The following is a 20,999-nucleotide window of genomic DNA, read 5'->3' as shown; positions in this document are numbered from 1 at the left end:
ATGTGGCTATTGTAATTATCCATCAAATCCAGTATTTGCTGCCACTGTTTAGTCTTTACATATAATCATGTCCCACAACTTGGTTTTGAGGAAAATAAATACAGATTTTGCAGTGCTGTCTCTAATGATAATGAGTAAACATGAGGTTTCTTTTTATAATCTTACTTTATATTATGTTTAAGATTAAACAACCCATAAGCAAAAAGCAAAAGCAAAAGCCTCTTAAATCCCTTAATTACTCTTTTGAGTCTGGGAAAATGGGAAACCAAAGACCTCAAATTGCAAGAGAGTGGGGAAAACCAGATGTTTAGCATGGAAGCTGCATGCAGCAAGTTATGTAGAAATGTTTTTACTAATGAGGGCCAGTGGAGTCGTTTAGAATCACCTAAATCTAGCACATTCATTTTGTAGTTTTAGAAGCTGAGACATACACGGGCTGAGTTACTTACTGAAAGTCACAGCTGTGGCAGCCTGAAAACAATTCTTATTCACAGATAAGTGGGAAGTAAAAATGAGTTTATTCTAGAGTTAGGAAGTTGAGACTTTTTCTTTTGATGAAGGGTTTATTGCAACATTTTTTTCTGAAATATTTTAAAATAAGAAATAAATACAACCAGCTTATTTTTTTATAAGCCATACATGAATGAGTTGCGGTTTTTTTCTGGATTTAGTTCAAAAGAACTGAGGGTATCTGTGCTTGACCCAAATGGTCATTATGACACCCAGTATTAGGATTGGTGGACTAACAATGAGAAAGAGAGATAAGTTCCTGTTGCGCACAGATACTGGCCAGTCAGGATACACAATAGAGTAGTAACCTGTGAAACAAACATCAGATGTGCTCTTAAATGTTGTTTCTCATAATGCAGTAATAAATTCACATCGATCTAATGGAACAGTTAAAAGATTTATATACATACGTGTGACTTTGTCTCGTTGTGGGTTAACTGTGGAGTCAGAAGAAAGAAAGAATACATACGTTTAAAATTGTATTTTAAAAAGCCAAGTTGCTATTTATAACCATTAACTGTTGCTTTGACTTTATTGCAGTGTTTTTTAAACATTAAGATTTTTTTGTACTATACTAATTTGACATTTTTAAGTTGACTTTATTTATAAACTTTTTATATACTACTATAAGTGGAAAATCATTTTACATACCACAACTAGCAGATAATAAATACAATTAAAATGAAAATTAAACCATGAGAATTTAAAAATAAAGAATTACATATTAGGAACAGTCAATGTGAGCAATGCATTAAAATATTTTCCTGGAAATAATGTTCTTTCCTGAGAAGAATGATACTATTTATGATCAGTCAGTAATAAAGAGACAGTGACCTCGCTCTCCGCCGTTCCAATATGTCATTAAATTGTCAATAGGGATCTGGCTCTCCTGTCATAATTATTCCTCTCCTTTTACTGAGCTTTATTCAGATTTTGACATTCAGAGCACTAGGTAGAAAATTCTACATCTGCCTGAGCCTTCATGATACTTTTTTTATTAAATAGATGACGTTTCCATGCCAGTTGTATGCCAGCTGCTGTTGAATTCTGTGGGACTCTGGCAAGTACTTCTGGGTACTTGTAAGCATCCCTGCTTGGGCTTTGGTGAATTACAAGGAAGCTGCCGCTGCTCTACCTTTTTTGGCAGTTAATACCATGAAATCAAGGATGTGCTGTGCTAGTTATATTTTTTCTTACATATACGTTTTTTAAATGTTATTCAACTCTTGAATATCGAGACAAATGGACATTCATGCACTAGCTAAAATCATCCCATGTACCACTGATATACCCAGCACATTATGTAAAAACCATGCTGATTTGGCCTCTATGGGTATTTACTGAACCTGCCAACAGTACCTAAAGGACCAGAAAGGAATTTTTTCCTCCAATATTTACCATAACTTGTCAAAGATGGAATCTGTTAAAAGCTTTTATTTTTTTAATGTTTATTTTTTGAGAGACAGAATTCAAGCGGGGTAGGGGCAGAGAAAGAAAGAGACATAGAATCTGAAGCAGGCTCCAGGCTCTGCGCTGTCAGCACAGAGCCTGACGCGGAGCCCGAACCCACAAACCTCAAGATCATGACCTGAGCAGTCTGCTCTACCAACTGAGCCACCCAGGCGCCCCTGTTAAATGAAAGCTTCTGTCCTCTAACCCTTACCCCCATGCAAATTAGCATGTTTTCCCTTTATTAAGAGCCCAGGAGCTTTTCATTATTGGACCACAGCCTTAATTTTCTGAAGTTTCAGAGGCCATTTCAAGATACATCTAAAATGAAAAGCTAAAAAGCCAAAAGGAGCTTTTCTTGTCATTGTGGAGGTGTTGTTACTAATTATCTAGATTTTTAAAGAGAAGGAAGGATTTTTTTAAGGAAACATACATCCAGATTAGTGCTTATTTGCCAGCCAGACTAGGGTATAAGTGAATTACGCTTAATTCCTACTTGTTTGGAATTTAGAATCCAGCAGGAAAGACAGTGAACCAGTGGCAACAATTAAATTACTCTTTAAATAATTTAAAATAATTGTCTCAGTTTTCACCACAGATTTTAAAGAAGCATCATGAGAATCGTTCATGGGCATAAAAAGTCTCAAAGTTTGGGGATAAAGAAAACACCAACAGTCAACTCAATATTTGGGAGTTGAGTTTGGGAGGATGTATTTGTGGATAATAGATAATATTTATTGAGTGCTACTGTATACTAGGCTGTTGTTCTAAATAGAAGTGTTTTCTTCTTTTTTCATTGATTTGATTCACCAAACCTGTGAAGAGGCCCCACCATCTACATTCTATTGCTGAGGAAATCTGTTCAGACAGTTGCCCCAGGTCACGGTGGTGGAACTGGAAATTGAACTTGGGCATGTGGTTTTTAAAATGCGTGGTTCTAGGGCGCCTGGGTGGCTCTCAGTTGGTTAAGTGTCTGACTCTTGACTTCGACTCAGATCATGATCTCGTGGCTCCTGAATTCAAGCCCCGCATCAGGCTCTGTGCTTGCAGCGCAGAGCCTGCTTAGGATTCTGTCTCCCTCTCTGCCCCTCCCCTGCTTGCTCTCTATCTTCCTCTCAAAATAAAAATAAACTTAAAAGAAAATAAAATGTGTGGTTCTAACTCCTACTTTATACTGCCTCACTTGGAAAAAAATAATATGCTTTGTAGTGTTGTAGCAACACGAAAGGAAATATTCAGTTGATACATTGATACTCTGAGGAGATGTTTGTCGCATAGAGGCTGCACTTCACTAAATTCTCTTAACAAAACTGCTGTGAATGAAATAAAGGATGGTCGAACTGGGAGAGAGATGACTGGCTCAGAAAGCTGATCAAAAAAGCGTTGCTGTACTGGGATTGAAGATGACAACTCAGTGTTTACAAATCAGTTGTTTTGATCTTGCTGAAGTTCAGCAAACCTTGGGTCTACAGCTCCTATCTTCTTAGTCACTTTTTGTGGTAATGATTAGAGCTACAGAAGGCTATTCTTTGCTTCCCTAAGTTCACCTTAAATATATGTTCATTACTAGGACAGTAAGCCATTGGTTTGATTGCTGCCTGATGCCAACTTCCATGAAAACAGCTATTAGGAGAAAGCAAATATTTGCATTCTTAGCTCTGTAGAAGGTTCTAATAGTTTCAAACACATTGTATTATTGGTAGAGTTTTCCTTTTACTCACTGCAGAGATTATCCAAACACTTGTCATCATTGGGGCAGGCACTGCAGGTGGACCCTTCTCTGTATGGCCAACTTCTGTATTGTCTATAAAGTAGAAAAAAGCTGTCCATTAGGAGAGGTGGGTTTTTGTTGTTGTTGCAATGAAATTTACTACTCATCTTTTCTGCAGGATGGAAGTCCACAGATTCAGAGGGTTGGTGAGGGAAGCGGAAATAGAAGCCTGTTCATATTTGCAGAGTTCCCTCCATGGGACTATGTCTGTGAACCTGTGTCTTCACCTACATCATTTCATTTAATTATTACAATTCTGGAAGTTTTCTTTATTTGACACATAAGGAAACTAAAGCTCTAAGAAATTAAAAATTACAGCGTACACATATCCGAGTCACAATAAAACCTAGATTTGTCTGACTCCAGGGCAACACTCCCTCTACTTACTATCTGGCCTGTATACACCACCATCCAAAACACTGTCCATCCTAAGGTATCATGACCCACATTTGCTCTTCTCAGTTTAGCAAGCCTCCATAGTTTGTGATAGAACAACATGTGCTTCCCTATTAAGTATTAAATAAGACCTAGCAAGAAGTTTAATAATCAGTAACTTTAATGAAGATTAAAACCATATTTTGAGTTATCTGCTGCGAGTAGAATGTGATATGAAAATATCTGATATTTACAAAGATAGAAGTAGTACTAACAAAGTCATACACACTGCTGATACGACTGAAGTGTTGTCTTCATTCATAATGAAATGTTTTTTTTAATGTTTATTGTTTTTTATTTTTGAGAGAGAGAGAGAGAGAGCGAGCGCATGAGCAGGGGACGGGGAGGGAGAGAGGGAGACACAGAATTTGAAGCAGGCTCCAGGCTCACAGCTGTCAGCACAGACCCCGATGCAGGGCCTGAACCCACGACCTGTGAGATCATGACGTGAGCTGAAGTTGGACACTTAACTGACTGAGCCACCCAGGCACCCCACAATAGTTTCAGTAGAGGTTAGTGAAAATAAAGATGTAACTTTTCTAATCCCAGTTCATGGACTCAACTCCCCTCCCCTAATACTTTAGAAACTTTTTTTAGAAACTTTTTTTAGAAACACCTTTAAGAAACTTTGGTTAAGAACCAAAGTTAAGGACACATTACTTTCATTAACACCTCCTTTCCAACCCAAAATATGTGTTCTAATCTTATTTGGCTCCAAATTAATTTAGGTTGTTTTAGAAACTCTGTTTACTCTCATGCTTGCTTTACACTGTGGGAAACAAAGGAATATAGTGATTCTGATAATAATTGCCCAAAGTGCACATTAATCTGGGGATATTTTCATTGTTAAAGAGCACCATACTCTTTGAGAGGGCAAGTTCTAGAATAAAATCATTTATGCTATTTCATTCTTTGTTGAATTGTGAAAACTATCAAGAGGGAGAAATTACTACTTCAAAAACTGGCTAAAAACAAAAAGCAGTTGTGAATTCTAGGGAAATGGCACAATTCATCCTGGGAGAAACATGCTACTGGAAAGGCCTGGATTTGTCTGGAGAGGAACAATTGACACAAAGGGCCCTGATGTATTCTGTCCATAAAGAAGCAGGAAGTTTTAGTGTTTCCCCTGCCAGCCTGAGGGAGAAAGGGTTGGGGCCCTGGGACTGAGGAAAAGACTTTTTTTTTTTTTTTTTTTTTGAGTAATCTCTTTGGCCAACATGGGACTCGAACTCAGGACCCTGGGTCACATGCTCTACTGACTGAGCAGCCAGGCCCCCTGAGAGAAGATCTTTAAAGAAAAAGATAAATATGAGTAAGGGTTCTCAAAGGGTATATTCGTACCCTGTAGATACTAGTCAAGGTTGTCATTTCCTCTTCTGTGCTGTAATCCTTTCTCCCACTAATCACAAGATAGCCTTGCTCAGAGGGGCCCAGGGGTTTGAAGAGAGAGTTGTGTATGTGAAAAATGCAGATCAGAATGACCCGTAGCAGCTAGGAGGAGGGGCCAAAACCGGTCTGGGCAATGAATGACTCCAGAGATTGAGTTACAGGTGACTGGAGAATTAAGCACCCTGCACCCCACTCTTAGGAAATCTCAGAAATATGGAGAGGATACTGGACTTCCTAGAATTATGTGGGCTAATTATGTGACTTTTTGTACATGGAAGGAGGAAAACAAGCTGAGAAGGCAGAAGATAATGAGGACATCCCTAACTGGTCTCTGTGCTCCTCCCCTATGGCCTCCAATCCATTTCCCACATGTCATTCAGAGTGATCTCCAAATGTAAGGCAGGTCTTGTCACTCCCTTGCTGAAAATACTTGGATGATTCCTCTTGGGATGTGAATAAAGTTAAATTTACCATGGCCTAAACCGCCTTGCAAGAGCTGAACTGCCTCCTTCCCCGTTTCATCTGATTCAGTGGTGCAAGCACCCTGATCTGTTTTTGCATCCTTTCCACAGAAGCTTTTCAGGTGTTTTCTGCAGCAGACATCTGTTCCTGAAGTTCTTCATGAGTCTGGTTCCTTTCTAATCTTCATGCCTGTGCTTAAATACATCATTTTATCCAACAAAGGGTCCTGCCAATTGATAGTGTTGATTACAGTATCATATTGTATTTCCTTCATTACTCCTATCATAATGCAGTTTATTGTCTATCTGCCCCATAGATATTCCATAGAAATAGAAATTCCATAAAAGCAGGGACTGTGTCTGGCTGGTTCTCCTTTGCATCTCAGTAAACAAATATTTGTTGGATGATTGTATGAATCCACTTATTTGTATGAATAAATGAATGTTAACTCTACAGAAGCATTAAAACCGGTTATAAGCTTTACAACTTCTTGTTTATAACACTAAAAGGCAAATAGAGTCAGGCTAAACCAGGAGAATTTCCATTTGTGCCTTTTTATTATAACAACAATAGTAACTATGAATACTTCTCTAATAATCTCAAATAATGTAATACCATTGCCAGGTATTAGATATAGTTGGTGTTTTACATAACTTTCTTGTTTAATTTTCATAGCTACTTGATAAGTAGCTGGTGCTATTATTATCCCGATTTTTTACAGAGGAAACAGATTCAGAGAGGTTAAGTAACTTGTCCAAGGTCAAGTGAGCCAAGGTGGTGGGTTCTCAAGACCCTGTATCGTAACCATTAAGCTATATAAATGTCATGAAGAGTCACCATTGATTGATTTAATGGCTTTGGCTAGTTTTTCCTAGGTTTTCCTTGTTTTCTGACTTAGGGATTTTAGGTCAAAGCTATTCTCTTCTGAATGACACCTGCTTTTAATCCTTTTACCCCACCTACACTCAATCAGACTATCCAGCGTTTCTTCAGAACATTATTTCAGGGAAAGAAAGAGAGGCTTCCTCTAACATCTTCTGGAATCCCAAAGATTGGTAAAATCCAAACATAATTCTAGGGCAACAAATTAAAGAAAAAGATTGGTGTATATATGGCAAAGAGTTAAAGCTTTAAAATATAAACAACTACCATAAATCATTAAGAAAATCACTCTGGTAGAAAAATGAGCAGACCATATGGTTCACAAAAGAAGGAATGTAAATAAGAAATCAGGTGAAAATTTATAATCACCAGTGGTCAAAGAGATGCAAAAGAAACATAAAATAACAGTTTCTTTCAAATTAGAAAATACTAAAAAAATATAATATCCAGTACTAATGAAGAAGCATAAATTGATATAATAATAGTGTAGAATAATTTGGCCATAAGCACTTTTAAAAACATAAAGATGTTCACACCTTTTACTTAGTATACTATTTCTAGAAATTGTAGGGAAATAGATGTGACTGAAGACTTACATTCAAGGTTGTTCATCTAATATTAAAAGAAAATGCAGACAACAATCTAACTTCTTCAATAGGATGAGCTGTCATGTGACCACCTAAGCACAGACTCAGAAGCCAGACAGCCCAGGTCACAGTCCAGTAACATAGACACTATGTCCAGTCACAGACACTATGACATAGTGTCACCAACTGTGGAACCCTGGTAGACTACTCACTCCTCAGTGCCTCAGTTTTCTTATCTGCCAAACAGGGGTGGTAACAGGACCCATCTCAAGACTTTTCATGAAGATTAAGTAAGTTAATATGTATGAAGCACTTAGAAAAGTGCTTAACATATGGTAAATATTTTATCAGTATTACTCTCATTTTTTTTTTATGGTGAAAAGATTTATATTTATATTTAACCAGCTGGATTCAGTTTACATGATCACAATTTTGTTGAGAACATCCAAAGCATCATAGTCAGGAGCCAGTCAAACATATGCCTTCTCTCCATTGGGCCTGATCAGGATGTTGACCTTGGCCATGTCAATGTCATAGAGCTTCTTCACAGCCTGTCTGATCTGATGCTTGGTGGCACCACAATGAACACAAGTGTTTTGTCTTCTACTTTCTTCATGGTCGACTTGGTAGTTGGGGGAACTTGATGATGACATAGTGGTCAAGCTTGTTTCTCCCGGGAGCACTCGTTCAAAGATACTTGGGCTGCATTCGGAGACTCAGTGTCTCGGGCCATTGGAAGGTAGCAGACATGTGGATCTTTTTTTAAGTGCCTGTGAATGTCTTTCAGCACCACTTTCTTGGTCTTCAAAGCCTTTGCTTTGGATTTGGGAGGGGCAGGGACTTCCTTCTTCACCTTTGGCATCATCCTCATGAAACAGTACTCTCATATTTTTATAATTATTGATATCACGTTTAAAATTTTAATGATGTGGAAAATGCTCATGGTATAATTTTAAGTAAAAAGTAGAAACTGTGCATTTCCAGTATGATATCCATTTTCTAAATAATGTGTTTGATGCATAAGCACACATATAGAAGTTTAAAGAAAGGTGGGGGGAGGGGCGCCTGGGTGGCTCAGTTGGTAGAGCGTTGAGTGTCCGACTTTGGCTCAGGTCCTGATCTGGCAGTTCAAGAGTTCCAGCCCTCGTTGGGCTCTGTGCTGACAGCTCAGAGCCTGGAGCCTGTTTCGGATTCTGTGTCCCCCTCTCTCTGCCCCTTCCCCACTCATGCTCTGTCTCTATCTCTCAAAAATGAATAAATGGTAAAAAAAAAAAAAAAGAAAGAAAAGAAAAGAAAGGTGGTAGGTGGCATATCATGGGTCTACTCTGTTTTCCAAAGGGAGAAAAATTGTATCCGTTTCAAAAACAAAACTTTCAGAAGTAAATGAAATAAATTACATAAATTGAGAAATTTAATTCTCAATTTATTTTTGCTTTGAAAATTCTGTAAAACATGCCAAGTTTTTAATAAACCAATAGAGTAACATCAGTCCTCCTATTCCGTGGTATTATTATCATTTCCAATTAATCTATGTCCCTGCAAACATTTTAGTGTTGCCACTCTAAACATATATGTTGTGTGTGTATTTATATAGCATTTGTAAGGGGTGCACACAGACACAGAAACACACATGTATATTTTTTTTTAAAATGTACCAGATGTTAATGGAGTAGATCTCTAGGTTAGAGGAATTAAGGGGATATTAATTTTCTTTTTTACCCTTTCTTTATTATCCCAATTTTCTGTAATGAAGATTAATACTTCTAAAATAGATTTAAGAAGTTTTTCTTAGAAGAATCGATTTGGGTACTTACCCTGGTCCGTAGTTGCATATGAAAAGCGCTCCGTGGGAAATACTGGTGCCATGAACGCTGGGACAATACTGTACTGCACAGCCCACTTTGTAACTAGCCGCCCAAACAACCTGAAATAAGGATTTGTAGCGAGAGAGAGAGACGATAAAGTGAACATTGGAGTATGATTAGGACTTCATAAACGCGGTGAGGTGTGTTCACTCTTGTTTAGGTGGAGCAGTTATTACCAGGGGACTCCTAGGTGCTGAGAACTCAGAAACAAGACTTGTAATTATTATTGGGGTGTGGGTGTGTGAAATAAACATATAAATGATACTAAGATCATTTTGGCATTTGAAATAAAATAAAATAGAGAGTGCTGGGGTGGGGGGCCCATCCTGAGAGCCCAGAGAAGGGGCGCTGGAGGAGGCCTTGGAGCTGAGGCCTGCAGGGGGCAGCGCTGGGGATGACCTCGCAGGAGACCGCAACGTGGGAGGAAGAGCCTTCCATGTGGAGACAGCAGCGGCACAGAGGCCCTGAGGTGGGACGGCGCGGCGGTGACAGTGGCAGAAAGAAGCAGGCAGAGCTGGGATCCAGTGAGTGGGGAGAGTCGTTGGCATTAAGGAAGGAGGCAGACGGGCAGGTCGTGGGGAATCTCGTAGGCAAGTGAGCACAGGCTCCTTTTTGCGTCAGAAAGATCACTTGGTTGTCATGAAGTAAATGGACTGAGAAGAGCAAGGGAAGAAAGAGGGAGGGCATTTGGGAGGCTGTTCCAGGGGTGCAAGCAAGAGAAGACGGTGACCCACACTTGGGTGGCGGTCGCGGGTTCCTGGGAATCCGTCACGTTCATGCTTTAGCTCTAGGTACCGCTGAAAGGATTTGCTTTTGCCTTGAGTGTGAGGTGAGACGGAACATTTGGGGCCTGAGTAACATTTACTGAGATGGGGGAAGGGAAGGAGCAGGGTGGGTGGGAATATGGACAGGGCTTCCGTTCAAGTCCCATTCCCTTTGAGACGCCTAATTAAACATCCAAGTGCAGAGTGACTTTGCTGCTGAATGTGACCGTCTCTAGATTATTATCTAGATCAAGGCTAGATGGAAAAAGGGTGGTGAGTGGCACAGGAGGAAAACCAAGAACAGAGCCAGCTTCTTCAGGGAGAGGGGCCTATGCTGTCACCCTGGACCCCACAGTGGGAAGACTCCATACTTGATTTAGTTCAACGTTGTCACCTATTTTCCCACATTTAGTGGCATTTTCCCCCTGACTTTTGAACAAGGGACTTTACATTTTCATTTTGCACCTGGCCCCACAAATTACATAGCTCGTCTTAACCAAGAGTGTTTGGTGTCAATGGAGCCTAACGAAAAAAGCTGTTTAAAGAGCTAGTATCTAGACACTAGAGATAAGCCAGCAATTAAATGCACTCCTTTGGGTGCCGGGGTGGCTCAGTCAGTTGAGCATCCAACTCTTGACTTTGGCTCAGGTCATGATCTCACGGTTTGTGGGATCGAGCCCCACGTCGAGCTCTGTACTGATGCAAGCCTGCTTGGGACTCTCTCTCCTCCTCACTCTCTTCCCCGCCCCCAACCCAAATAAATATATATATATATATTTTTTTAAAAACACCTTTCCCTTTCTATAGCCCTTTAAAGCTCCCCTCTACTTGCTAGATGGGATGCTACCTGATTCATGGATTAGTTCATAAAACCAATTAGATCTTTAAAATTTACTTGGTTGAACTTTTGTTATTTGACACATCCATCACCATATAGTTACAAATTTTTTTTCTTGTGATGAGAACTTTTAAGACTTACTCTCTTAGGAACTCTCAAATATACAATATGATGTTAACTATAGTTGACATGCTGTACTTTACATCCCCAGGACTTAGTTATTTTATAACTGTAAGTTTGAGCTTTTGACCACATTTACTCATTTTGTCTCCCCACCCCATCCCAACAACCACTAGTCTTTTCTCTCTTTCTAAGAGTTTGTTTCTTGTTTAGATTCCACATATATGTGAGACCATATGGTATTTGCCTTTCTTGGCCTGACTTATTTCACTAGCATAATACCCTCTAGGTCCATCCATGTTGTTGCAAATACCAGAATTTCTTCTTCAGGAAAATGTATTACATATATAGGAATATTACTTAGCCCTAAGAAAGAACAAAATCTATATTTTAACAAGTTCCTCAGGTGATTATTATGCATGCTAATTGGGTGCAATGTTGTCTGTATTCCTTTTACTATCACCACTATCAATCATTTTGTATTTATTTTTTCTCCTTTGGTCTTTGAGCACTTTCTCCGGGGTTTGTTTTATCTCAAGTATTCTATATCTTTGGGCTTCGCACACACACACCTTTAATGCTGTTTCTTTTGTTTTACTGTCTTTTACTTTTCTTTTCCAGTCTCTTTTTTTCCAAGGGCATGCAGTGTTAGTTACCATTTTGTTTTCATTGGTGTTTTCTTCTTTAAAGTCAACTTGTAATTAACACAATAAAATCCATCCTTTTTAGGTGTACAGTTCCATGAATTTTTTTTTCAACTTTTTTTTTTTTTTTTTTAATTTATTTTTGGGACAGAGAGAGACAGAGCATGAACGGGGGAGGGGCAGAGAGAGAGGGAGACACAGAATCGGAAACAGGCTCCAGGCTCCGAGCCATCAGCCCAGAGCCTGACGCGGGGCTCGAACTCACAGACCGCGAGATCGTGACCTGGCTGAAGTCGGACGCTTAACCGACTGTGCCACCCAGGCGCCCCAGCAGTTCCATGAATTTTGATAAAAACATAGTTGTGTAGCCACCGCCATATTCAAGACCTAGAATATTTCCATCACCCCAGAAAGTTCCCTTGTGTTCCTTTGTGGTTGGCTCCTACCCCCACCCCCTGACAATCACTAATCTGTTCTCTGTCTCTCTACTTTTGCTTTTTCCCAGAATTTTATATAAATGGGGTCAGTTTAAAAGTTTTTTTTCACTCTGGCATCTTTCACTGAGCATAAGTATTTGAGACCCATTCATACTGTTGGGTTCACTTCTTGATTGCATGGATGTCCCACAGTTTAGTTATCCATTCAAGTTGGTCTCTTGTTAAAAGCTTTATGGACATTGACAGGGCACTTGGGTGGCTCAGCTAAGCATCTGAGTTCAGCTCAGGTCATGATCTCACAGTTCATGGGTTCAAGCCCCACATGGGACTCTGTGCTGACAGCTCAGGGCCTGGACCCTGCTTCAGATTCTGTGTCTCCCTCTCTCTGCCCTTCTTCCACTTGCACTCTGCCTCTCTCTCAAGAATAAACATTAAAAAAAACAAAAACAAAAAAGAATCGGACTTTGGCTCAGGTCATGATTTCGTGGTCTGTGAGTTGGAGCCCCACGATGGGCTCTGTGCTGACAGCTCACAGCCTGGAGCCTGCTTTGGATTCTGTGTCTCCCTCTATCTCTGTCCCTCCCGGCTTGCACTCTGTCTCTGTCTCTCAAATAAAAAAACAAAGAAAAAAAAACGTTAAAAAAATTTTTTTTAAAGGCTGTATGGACACTCAGATTCTGGCTTCAACTTGTGGGCTCTGGGGCCCCAAAGACTGAGTTCATATTCCAGCTTGGCCACTCACTGTGCGACCTTGCCCTTTGCTTCCTCGACTATTTAGTGAGGATAACGCTCTCAACTCTAAGGCTTATTTTGACATTTTAAATGGGATAGTAAAGTGCTTAGAACAGCTGCTGGCACATGGCAAGCAGTCAGCAAATGTTCATGTTTTATTCTCTACTAATTTTCTTGTTTTAAAATCTTTGAAAACTCTCTTGTTTCAGGCAGATTCCTATTGTGTGCTTTCATTTCTTTTAATATGGTAAAAAAAAATAAACCTAATTATAAAAAAAAAATAATGATAACTACTGATTATTGGGAATTTACTTGGTGCCAAGGTAATGTTAAGCACTTTACGTGCAACATCATGTTTAACACATCACTAAAGAAGTATTGCCTCTATTTTTATTGGTGGAAGTTGGAACGTACTTCTACTTGACCACAAAGTACTATGAGGGCAATCCATGCCCTGAGCAAGATGCTGTTTTCCCTTCTACCAGAAGCAGGGAAAGCCTGCTTTTCTAACAAAAGCCTTTCTAACAAAAACGGCACATCTGGGGAACCTACTAGGGGCAGGTATGTCTCTCCTTTGGAGTTAACACCCCCTTCCCACCATCTTTCAAGTCTCAGTATGAGTCCATCCGACTCATTATCAGGCACTATTATCAGGAGTATGGTAACGCTGCAACATATATAAAACCAGGTAGAGAAGCTGTGAAACATGTCCCACTTTATTGGTCTGTAACAGCGTAAAAAAATAAGCGGGTAGCAGTTGATCGGGGAGGTAGGGCTAAAACCAAAAATGCGATCAATGGTGCCATCTAGTGGGCATTCTCAGCACTACCACACCTAAACTGCTGCCCCGCCCATACACTTAAGTCAAACCATTCTGTTACCAAATGTTATAAAGGTGAGCTGCCAGCAATAAAATATCTAATCTCCGATATTAATATACCAAAATTCTTAGTGCAAATCTATCTCTAGTGAAGACAAAGCTAATGTGTGGACCTCATGTGTCAAGAAATATCACATCTTTAGGAGATAATGATTGGATCTAAATCTATTATCTTTACTGTGTACAATCACCCCTCACCAGCCAAAATCTGAAAATAGCTTTTTTATTAATAGAAGATGAGGATAAGTGGGCTATTATAATAGCCACTTGAGGTAATTTATAGCAAGAATTTACAATGGCAACTGAGTAGTCTTGAATCTCCCAAAAGATTTCTTACAAGGATGAAAACATCAAATTTTAATGTAAAGGCATCTTTGACCAAGCTGTCAAAGTGTTCTTCCTATATAATTGGCGGAAAACCAGCTCATGGAGGAGATCTAACCTTTGTTTAATGCCTAAGTAGCAGCACTTTATTATAACTTACAAACATTCCATTACTTAATCCTTACAACATAACCGATATCTGGATCCCAGCTCTTCCTCTTATTAGTTTTGTGACACTGGGCAAACAAATCCTTCTTCTTCTTTTTTTTTTAACTAGGCAAAAAAAAACCCTTATTTTTAATGTTTATTTTTGAGACAGAGAGAGACAGAGCATCAACAGGGGAGGGTCAGAGAGAGACACACACACACAGACTCCGAAACAAGCTCCAGGCTCTGAGCTGTCAGCACAGAGCCCGACGCGGGGCTCGAACTTACAGACTGTGAGATCATGAAGTCGGACGCCCAACTGACTGAGCCACCCAAGCACCCCGGCAAAAAAACTTTATTAACCTTGTTTCAAACTTTATTCTCAGGCCTCTTCAGCTTAATTAGCTGCAAAGAATGAATTGTGTCTAAGCAAAAACTAAAAAACACTACGCTGTCCAAGGGGCTTGGGCTTAAAAATATTAGAGATCTAGATTTTATCAGATCCATGAACAGAATTCTAAAAAGCAGTCATAGTACAAAATAGCAGCTCCCAGTAACTTCTTCAAGCTCTATCTTCAGAAGTTGACTCCGTTCAGTTTGCTTCCTTCTTGGAAGCTTCATCAAAATTCTCCACAAGATCTAGAACTTCATTCTCCTCCTCCTCCTCTCCGGTAGCGAGTGGTGCTTTTCTGTCCAGGGACTGTGTGGGAAGAGCTTCAGCTGGTCTTCCCAAACTAGCCAGACTGCACCAAGTTGGTTTAAGATACTGGGCAGAATTTCTGTCAACTGCTTGGTCTCAGTATGGCCTGGAATGTGAAAGTGTTTACTGCCCCAGATGCCTGAACTTTAGGCTCGTGGAAGTGGATTGCCATTCCTTGGTTTGTGAACATATTCACTTCTTCAATACCAGAGATAGCATTCACCCCTAACTTCTTTAAGGAGAACTGAAGTTTTTTATCATCTGCTGTAGCGGTTCTATGAACCACCTTCTTCTCTTTTTTTAATGTTTATTTTTGAAGTGGGGGGAGAGGAGCAGAGAAAGGGAGACAGAGGATCCCGTGCAGGCTCTGTGCTGACAGCACAGAGCCCCAAGTGGGGCTCCATCTCACGAACTGAGATCATGACCTGAGCTGTAGACAGACTGAACCATTCAGGCACCCCAGAATCACCTTCTTCTTTAGGTGGACAGTTCCTTTCCCACCAGTGCATATTTATGCTTTTAGTTTGACTTGTTTCTCCTGGTTCATGATAGTTTCTCTCATCTTGTTGGAACAGAAATGGGACCATGCAGGGGGACTAGGGTTTGTTTTCAGGGGGTCTAAGGTGGACCAGCTGAGGTTAGGTCTACACAAGTGGGCACGTAAGATGTGGGAAAACAACTTCCTAACTTCTCTGAGCCTGTTGTCTCATCTATGGATGACAGTGGTTCTCTGACAGGTTTGTGATAAGATTTGAATGGTTTCTTTAACCACGGAGAGCTGAGTACCACACTCACTTAAAAGTGGTTGCTGCGGGGGCACCTAGGTGGCTCAGTTGGTTAAACCTCTGGTCGTGATCTCATGGTTCGTGGGTTCCAGCCTCCCATTTGGCTCTGTGCTGACAGCTTAGGCCCTGGAGCCTGCTTCGGATTCTGTGTCTCCCTCTCTTTCTGCCCCTCCCCTGCTTGGACTCTGTCTCTCAAAAATAAATAAACATTTTTTAAAAAAATGGTTGCTGTGGATGCATTATGTCTGACCCATGGGGTCCCTGGACTTCCTCTCCAGGAAAAGGCTTGCTTTTCAGAATTGGGGGTAGAATGTAGTGGTCTCTTTGCGAGAGCAGATTAGGAATCACTCAGCTTGGGCTCTGATACCTGTATGTAAGGAAATGAATTTTCTCATATCTGAAATGTTAGCTCTCCTTTTTTTGTCCTATATGGAAAGGGAACATTTACAAATAAGCCCAGCTAATTTGGGGAGGGCCATCTCTGAAATCTCAGGTCTATGTGACGGATGTAAAATCAAGTTTCCTCCTCTTGTTTTGAGTCCCTGGAAGGATGGACATGGAGTGTCTTAACTGCATGGTTCAGGAGTCTGTGGCCGATATGACAGTCTTTAGATCTTTGCATATTTGTTGTGGTGAGCTACTAGCCACGCTTCTGAAGTACAAGGCTCATTTGTACACACTGTCTACCTTGTACCCCTTTTCAGTTTTGCCTGGAGTTCTTCTCCTTTTCTTTTTCATTTGATAAGCTCTCCGTTAGTTTTCAAGAACCAAGTGATATGGCTCCTGCTGTGTGAATAACTCCTATGTCTCCATACCTCCCTTTGGCCAGATAAGTTGCTCTGCCCTCTTTGCTCACATAGCAACTTGTCAGTTTCTCCAAATTACACCAACAATGCATTGTATTACAGCCACTTACACATTGGTCTCTCCCCAAGGAAGGTCAATTCCTAAAGGTCAGGGGTCATTGCCATCTGTGTCCCTCATTCCTTGTACCACCCCCATTTCTCCTCACTTTTACTTCTTGATGATTGTACTCCTCAATTAAGTGTTAGGACTGGGGCACCTGGGTGGCTCAGTTGGTTAAGCATCCCACTCTTGATTTTGGCTCAGGTCAGCATCTCTTGATTCATGAGTAGAGCCCCATACAGGTCTCTGCTCTGATAGTAGAGACCCTGCTTGGGATTTTCTCTCCCCCCTCTCTCTGCTTGTGTGCTTTCTGTCTCAAAACAAATAAACATTAAAAAAATAAAGCGGTAGGACATAAGCTATTGTTCCAGGCTCTGTTTTGCAGGAATCTGCACTAAGACATATGATCAGTGAGTGCCTTACACAGTGCCTGGCATATGATAGAAGCTTAAACACTGAATGAGAGTCCGTACCCTCAAACTGACAATTATTTTTGGAGACTTAAACAGTGCAATGTTGGGGCGCCTGGGTGGCTCAGTCGATTAAGTGTTCGACTCTTTATCTCAGCTCAGATCATGATCTCACGGTTTCATGGGTTTAAGGCCCCTATCAGGCTGTGCTGACAGTGTGGAGCCTGCTTGGGATTCTCTCTCTCTCTACCCCTCCCCTGCTCATGCTGTCTCTCTCTCAAAATAGATAATAAACTTAAAAAAAAAATGTAAATGGTGCAATGTTTAATGGTACCAGTGCCGCTTGTGGGCAAACTGGATTTAGCTTTCTTGACTTCTAGGACTTTTGGGATTCTGATGGAATCACTTTTCTGGTTAAAATTTTTTGTAAACATAAGCCAAGATTAATTGTTTATGGGATGAGTCTAGGGGAAACCTAACTCATATTTTCAAGAAAGGGACCAATATTGCTGGTGGTTTGATAGCTCATTCTTGCCTATAATAATCTAGAGATGAAAATTTCACTGAAATCCACCCTTCCCCTCACATCATAATAGTAAATATCTGTGCCAAACTTGTTTCACCTGTAACAACACCAGCGTGATCAGAGGCTCTATGAGGCTGAGCTGCCCTGAGACTTTTTCCAACAACATTTTGCTCTTTAAAAACACCTATTATTCCAAGTTAACTGCCTTGTTAGAAATGTTTGTACCCTCATTCCTCACTTCAGCACATTTTTGTATATAAGAAGCAGTCAGACATAGGTTCAGCACCCTTACTTATTGGCTTGACAAGGACTGCCAGGAAGAAAAGTAAATAAATGAAATGTGACCAGGATCAGGAGGCAGGATAGTAAGACGATAGACATGCTACCCTAGGGACTTGTTGACATCACGTTGCAAACATGCCTTAGGGCTAGGAAACCAAAACCAACCTGAGTGAAAAAAAAAATCTCAATGGGGGCGGAATAGCCACAGAATGGTTTACACAAATTTACATGTTGGCCTCACCATTGTTTTTCTCTTCCTTGTGTGACCCATCACAGGCTCTCGGTTCATGTTTGAAGGAATAGGAGGCTATGGAATTGATGCTTCTGTCTGAGAGGCTTGTTTCTCCCAATTTTATAGACCCCAATCAACTGCCTCAAATTTTATAGAGGACGCATACCTGAAAATCCATTCACTCATAAAGTCCTCTGATTGCTCACAAATGGAACAAAGTGCCCCAGGCAGGCAGCTGTTACCAAAATATTCAAAGTCTGTCCAGATTGGTGAGCCTCACCTTTTGCATTTAAACACGTAACTAACCTCTTCAAGCACCACCCCTTCTGCTATTGAAGTCTGCTCCATTTTTTTTATTTTTTAGGTAAGCTTGTAAGCTCTACTCTCTGACATGTACAGGCACACCAGCTTACTCTATATTTTCTTAACACCAGATTCCAGTTTTCTCTTTGCCTTTGAAGAGATAGTTTCAAGAGAATATGGAGCAGGCAGATACTTACCTGAGTGTAATGGCCACAGACTTTGGTGCATTTCTGAGTCCTGAAGTCGTAGTACTGAACTTCATTGTACCAGTTTGTGATGGCTGAAGATGCAGAAAACAGGGATAGAGACCCAGCCCAGATGTTTTCTCCCAGAGAGGAGAAATTTGGATGCAGCTTGTAGCTTGAATGCAGCTGAACGTTGTGTACAAACTGACAGTTTCTTGCCCATGTTTGCGCAACTCGCGCTAGCGCTGGGTCCCAAGTCTGCAAAAAGAAACGTTAAACAGTAGGAGGGTCCAGAATGAAAATTGGGTTTTGTAAAGATCTTTCAACTACAATGAGGAAAAAGATTTGGAGAGGGATCAGTACAGACACTGGAAGATGAGGAACTGATGACCAGAGTGTTATGTGGCATCATACAGTTAATGAGAGAGCAGAAAGCCCTCACCCATCACAGACAGGAATTAGACCTCTTGCTCAACCGCCAGGCACTGAAAGCTGTAAAGAGGCACCACTGAACCTACACAGAATCAGGAAACGTTACAGGCCACCGCACCCCCTCCCTAATTAACCACGCCCAGTCCCTTTAAAGCCTTTTTGGCTAGGCAGAAACCGTGGAGCTGGCTTTTGGACCAGAGTCTGCCTTCTCCCCAGGTGGCCGGCCTCCTGAATAAAGATTCTTTCAAAAAGAATGAAAACTGTTACCAAAAAATGTAACTGGAATGAGCAAAGTGAGAATTTGAAGGGGGGAATGAGGCATGATAATGGCGATGACTGAATAGAGAAGGGTCCTCCCTGTACGTGTGGTCTCCCAGTGTTGAATAAGGCCACTGGGAAACTTGATGATCTTGTTTTGTGGAATTTAGAATCTAAATGAGGGACACAGATCAGCATTTCACTGAGGGCCTGTTATGTGCAGAATACTTAAGGCTGTGTTTCACATGGTATATATAATTAAATAAACACAACAGCCCGTATCCTGAGGAGCTCAGAAAGATTAAAAACTAGCTCACAGCCACAGAGCTGGCATTCAAACCCATGCCTGGCTGATTCAAAATCCTATCCTTTCCTGAGATGCCATGCTGCCTTCCAGAGAAAGTCAATATGCTCTGCCAGCAACAACAGAAAAGTAAACTTAGAGATAAACAAACAAAAAAAAAGCCCTCAAAAAATTAACAGGGAAGAAAGTGACAAAAAAAAAAAAAAAAAAGTAACATCTTCTGACCGGAGGAAAGGAAGCATTTAAAAAGAGGAGTAAAATGTACTTGCTGAGCTTGCTTAGAAAAGATGAGTCAACAGAGCTAAACCGGATTCGTTTTGATCACAGATTGTGAATTTACTGCACACGTTAATCACAACGGGAACAAAAAGGCATTTAGGACTAGCAAGGACTGACCTCTAAAATCAACACACGTTAGCTTACTTCTATCACAAATACTGATATTTTCCTTACCATGTATAGCATATCACTGGCTGTTGGATTCACTTCTGATCGGAACTTGTTATGAAATCGAACACAGTCTTTGATGAAATCTTCATTTTCGATACCTGGCAAACTAATTGCTGTGTTTTCATAGCTGGAAACTAAGGAAACCATCCAGGCTGTCATGGCAAGTGTGGCCCGCATGCTCAGTCTGTTTGGCATGGAGCCCTCGGAGGCTGGAAACCGGAGCCAGTGAAGGTTCTGAATGCGTGTGCCTCTCTCAGTTTGACAAAGCGTGGCTGATTTCAGCTTTGAGAAAATGGAAAGCAGAACTTGAGTTCATCACAAGTTTAAAGAAATGGGTTTCGCCATATATGGTTTGCTGCCACTTTTGTGCTCTTAACCCTGCCGTTTCAGTGGTTCTCAGTGACACAGCACCTATTACAACATAGATATTTACGAGGCTGCATCAGACTTTCTTTCGAGTTAGGGGGGATACTTTCAAAGGAAATTCTGGAATCTCCAGAAATAACAATCTCAATTTTTATGGAGGTTCTGGTGGTTAAATAAAAACATATCTCTTACTTCCATAAATGTCTTGCAAAATGCTTTTCAAACTTGTTTAGAGTCATATCAGTACAGTGGTTGGAATATCTGGCTAACATCTTAACTTGACCTAGAATTCATTCACAGTGGTGTGTGTGTGTGTGTAACCATGGCAAAGAGAGGGCAGAGAGAGAGAATAGTAGAGAGAGCACTGGTCTCAATTTCAGATTTTAGTTTAAGTTCTGTTCCTCACTAGTTGCAGCTGCCTATTTACTGAATGAAGCAAATAAAACTTTTTCTAGCCCCTTAATCAGAGAGGATTTGGGAGGATCTAATGAACTAGCCAATATATTAACACATATTAAATGTCTGCACTGGGTATTCAGTTTAGTAATAGGAGATAAACACGCTGCCCTCAAGGAGCCAAGAGAAGCAGGAGCTGTGGGGTGGTGACAAGCCCAGGGACAGTTG

At 40.6% G+C, this 20,999-nt stretch overlaps 1 protein-coding gene and 1 pseudogene across 7 annotated transcripts in view; both read right to left on the bottom strand.

Annotated features, from left to right (window-relative positions):
- Window positions 1-20,999, bottom strand: part of GLIPR1 (GLI pathogenesis related 1) — a 71,416-nt gene that overhangs the window by 19,308 nt on the left and 31,109 nt on the right. For 4 of the 7 annotated variants that reach the window (XM_042992772.1, XM_015540506.2, XM_042992773.1 and 1 more), the window contains 6 exons: window positions 20,013-20,291; window positions 18,578-18,823; window positions 9,300-9,409; window positions 3,681-3,763; window positions 921-947; window positions 568-818 (listed from right to left, as the gene is read on the bottom strand). In XM_042992772.1, coding sequence (XP_042848706.1) covers window positions 673-818; window positions 921-947; window positions 3,681-3,763; window positions 9,300-9,409; window positions 18,578-18,823; window positions 20,013-20,204 — 804 coding nt within the window. In that variant the 5' untranslated portion in view covers window positions 20,205-20,291 and the 3' untranslated portion in view covers window positions 568-672. Of the gene's footprint in view, window positions 1-567; window positions 819-920; window positions 948-3,680; window positions 3,764-9,299; window positions 9,410-18,577; window positions 18,824-20,012; window positions 20,292-20,999 lie in introns of those variants that run through there. The other 3 variants (XM_042992774.1, XM_042992775.1, XM_042992776.1) reach the window with 1 other exon arrangement.
- Window positions 14,518-15,824, bottom strand: LOC102956972 (annotated as a pseudogene).

Source organism: Panthera tigris, chromosome B4 (genome assembly GCF_018350195.1).
Source record: "Panthera tigris isolate Pti1 chromosome B4, P.tigris_Pti1_mat1.1, whole genome shotgun sequence".
NCBI lineage: Eukaryota > Metazoa > Chordata > Mammalia > Carnivora > Felidae > Panthera > Panthera tigris.
This window is presented reverse-complemented; position numbering and strand designations above follow the sequence as displayed.